The following is a 3,351-nucleotide window of genomic DNA, read 5'->3' as shown; positions in this document are numbered from 1 at the left end:
CTCTTAGCAAAGTTAACAACTATTTGTAAAACCTTTAACAAGGTGGCATTTCTAGATTGAAGTATCTAAAAACTTCTAACAAGGCGGCTCCTAATAGGGTTAATAAATTCTCTATCAGGGTCACACCTAACAATGTGTTTTGTAACCTTTAATAGGGTTGACTCCTAATAGGGCTCACTTCAGAAGAGTGAAAATTAGTAAATAGTTACAATTGGTGATTTTTTCTAAATTGAGTTTCCATATTAAATCTTGGTGTCACTTGTGTTCATGTTATTTATTTTATGTGTATGCAACTAAGTTAAGAAAGGTTAATCATAGATAATATCTTAAGATTTGTGTTTGTCAAATTACAATTGTTATTTCAATGTTTGCCAAGTTACATCATTTATTACTGTTAACCGAGTGCCTGTATGTTTGCTGAGCATCAGTATTTTCACTGAAGTTTATTTTTGATGTTGACATATAAGGGATGTGAGATTTATTTTAGTGGTAATTGATTCACTTCTCCCCTTTTAGTTACTCTTCTTATATTTCCAACAATATATATATATACACACACATGTACATGTACATTTACATATATATAGACACATACATATACACTTCTACTATAAATTGTAAAAATGTTTAAAAAATATTAACTACTATAATACAAATATGAAGAAATTGAAACAAATCTTAGTATTACTAATTTTATTAATAGAAATTTTTCATGTACATAGTTATTTTAACTGAATAATATTCATTCTTTAAATTTATACCATACATAATGCAATCTCATATCTTATAATATCACATGAACTCATTAAAAATTATTCAACTTTATAAAAAGGCCTATTGACTCGCACTATATTTTTTTAAAGAGTAGCTTCTTCTATGTAGATTCTGAGTTCTGTAAAGTATGGCATGGATGAGGATACAAAATACCATAGCCCCTTTAATTTGTATTGCTTCAAGAATCTTTTGCATCCCACGAGGCTGAGGACAACCTTGAGTGACAATGGAATCAAGAAAAGAACTTATGAAAACTGGCCATATCCCAAGAACGTCTTGGGTAGTCAAGCTAGCGCTATATTCTCTACTCTACTTTACAGTTTTTAATTTCATATTTACGGGATTTCAAGTCTTCTGTTCAATAATATCATAGGCGGCAGATTCTTCTATACGCTGCTTTCCAATAATTTATTTCTTTTTCCACGGTACAGAAAAATTCAAGCACATAAAGCATGGAAAGAACAATATAAAGCTAAAACAGTCTAAACAAGAAAGCAAAACAATGGGCATGCGAACTTTTATGGAATCTCCTTTAGTTATATCGAATACTGCTGATCTGATTTGATTTTTGATCGCAAAATACTGGTCTTCCTCTTTTATTGAACTTCTGTATATTTCTGTTGGCAATACAATGATTTCATTGTGGAGGGCATTCAAATTGGAATTAACTACATGTTGAGCTAATGTTGCAGGATATTAAAGCTTAGGAAAAATACAACAACTGTGTAGCAGCAATGCAGGTTTCAGTACTCAAACTTTAATTTTACTTTTGTTTTTGTGAATTTCTCTTTCGTCCTGTGGCAAACTGATTTTGTTCTCACATTTTTTGCAGACTGTGGAATTGAAAGTTGAGATGGTAGGATATAACTGTGAGCAAAAGATTAAGAGAAGCATAGCCAAACTCAAAGGTAATAATCAGTCCACTGCTTCTAATTATTGATGAAGAAAAAATAAATAAATAAATAAATATATATATATATTTGATATACTTTCAAGAATGATGGGTGAGGGAAGGGGGATATTAAAAATTTCGCTAATATTGTGGTTAATGTGTCGATTGTTTTGAAGGGATTTACTCTTTATCAAAGAGTTGATGTGTTTTTATATTGAAAGTAGCAGTAAGAGGGTGCTGGTCATTTAAACAAAAACGTTTGCAAGCAATTAGTCAGGACATTACATCATTAACTTATATTAGTAGTGCATAGTGTTTGATGTATTAATATCAAAACCAATTAGTAGTAAGCTAAACTGTTAAATAGTAGAAAGAGATCAATAATGGTTGGTTCATTTTTATATAATAAAATAATCAGTGGTAGATTATTTATATACTAATGATTGATCATTTTAAACCTTTTTAATTTATGAGTGATTCATTTCTATATCATTGCTAGAGATTTCTAATGGCTATTGAAATGTTTGCCCACAAGTACTAATGAATTGTGGTAACTTGAATGAACAATTATTGATGTAATAGAGAAAAAATAGTTTCAATCAAATATAATTTGCTACCTTAATTAAACACAAAACTATTTATAACCATGACCAATCCCTTTAGGCTAAAAACTTATTAAATTCCTCATTACTCTATCTTTATTGACAACAAATTTTTCAATAAAACTGCAATCTCAAATTATCAGCACATTGTAATCAATATATTAATTTTCAGGCCAAAATAGGTGACATAAATTCTGCTGAAATCTTTATAAAAATGTACATGAAGATGTTGGGGTACTGGAATGGTTCTTGAATGCTTCTTAAGTAAAGAAAAGAGAACAGGATGATTGATCAGCTATATATATATATATATATATATATAATTTTTCTTCCTATCATTGAAGGGTATACTTGTTCAATTTTCAGGCATTGAGAAGGTTGAAGTTGATGTAAATTATGGGAAAGTGGTGGTGACTGGTTCTGCTCACCCAAATAAGGTTCTAAAGGCAGTTAGAAGAGGAGGATTGAAAGCAGATTTCTGGTCATCTCAAAGTGAAGCTCTTCTCAACACGTATGCTGCAGGAAGCTACTACTGCCTTCGACTTAATGGAGCTTCCCAATCTTCCTAATGAGATGAAAAAATTCAGCTGATGCACTCAATTCACTTCTTTCATGGGGGTGGATTAAATATAAATAATTAGAAAGAAAAGCACAATGCCACTTGTTGAAGACTGTTGCGTGCACTCTTATTGAAGGAATCATTATATATATTTTTGAAAGTCTAGCTATCATGTTATTGCATTTGCGTGCACTCTTATTAAAGGATTCATTATATATATATATATATATATATATATATATATATATACATATATATATATATATATATATATACATATATATATATATATATATACATATATATATATATACATATACATATATATATATATACATATACATATATATATATATACATATACATATATATATATATATATATACATATATATATATATATATATATACATATATATATATATATATCTATATATATATATATATATATATATATATGTATATATATATATATATAAGTTCAGCTGTCATGTTATTGCATATTTTACTGCAAAGGAATTTCTT

At 28.5% G+C, this 3,351-nt stretch overlaps 1 protein-coding gene across 1 annotated transcript; it reads left to right on the top strand.

The window, feature by feature from the left end:
* Positions 1 to 1,317: 1,317 nt before the first annotated feature.
* LOC149563310 (copper transport protein ATX1-like) lies at positions 1,318 to 2,987 on the top strand. The gene is made up of 3 exons (XM_089823996.1): positions 1,318 to 1,514; positions 1,607 to 1,682; positions 2,635 to 2,987. Exons 1-3 carry the CDS (start codon positions 1,509 to 1,511, stop codon positions 2,835 to 2,837), a joined length of 285 nt encoding a protein of 94 aa, XP_089680122.1. The 5' UTR covers positions 1,318 to 1,508; the 3' UTR covers positions 2,838 to 2,987.
* Positions 2,988 to 3,351: the final 364 nt, after the last annotated feature.

This window comes from Cupressus sempervirens, chromosome 4 (assembly GCF_028749045.1).
Source record: "Cupressus sempervirens isolate cs-2001-9-10 chromosome 4, ASM2874904v1, whole genome shotgun sequence".
NCBI lineage: Eukaryota > Viridiplantae > Streptophyta > Pinopsida > Cupressales > Cupressaceae > Cupressus > Cupressus sempervirens.
This window is presented reverse-complemented; position numbering and strand designations above follow the sequence as displayed.

What these genes read in the sequence shown, in the direction of transcription:
- LOC149563310 (XM_089823996.1), top strand. An exon ending in AAGCATAGCCAAACTCAAAG is followed by an intron (nt 1,683 to 2,634) that starts GTAATAATCAGT and finishes TTCAATTTTCAG; the next exon opens with GCATTGAGAAGGTTGAAGTT.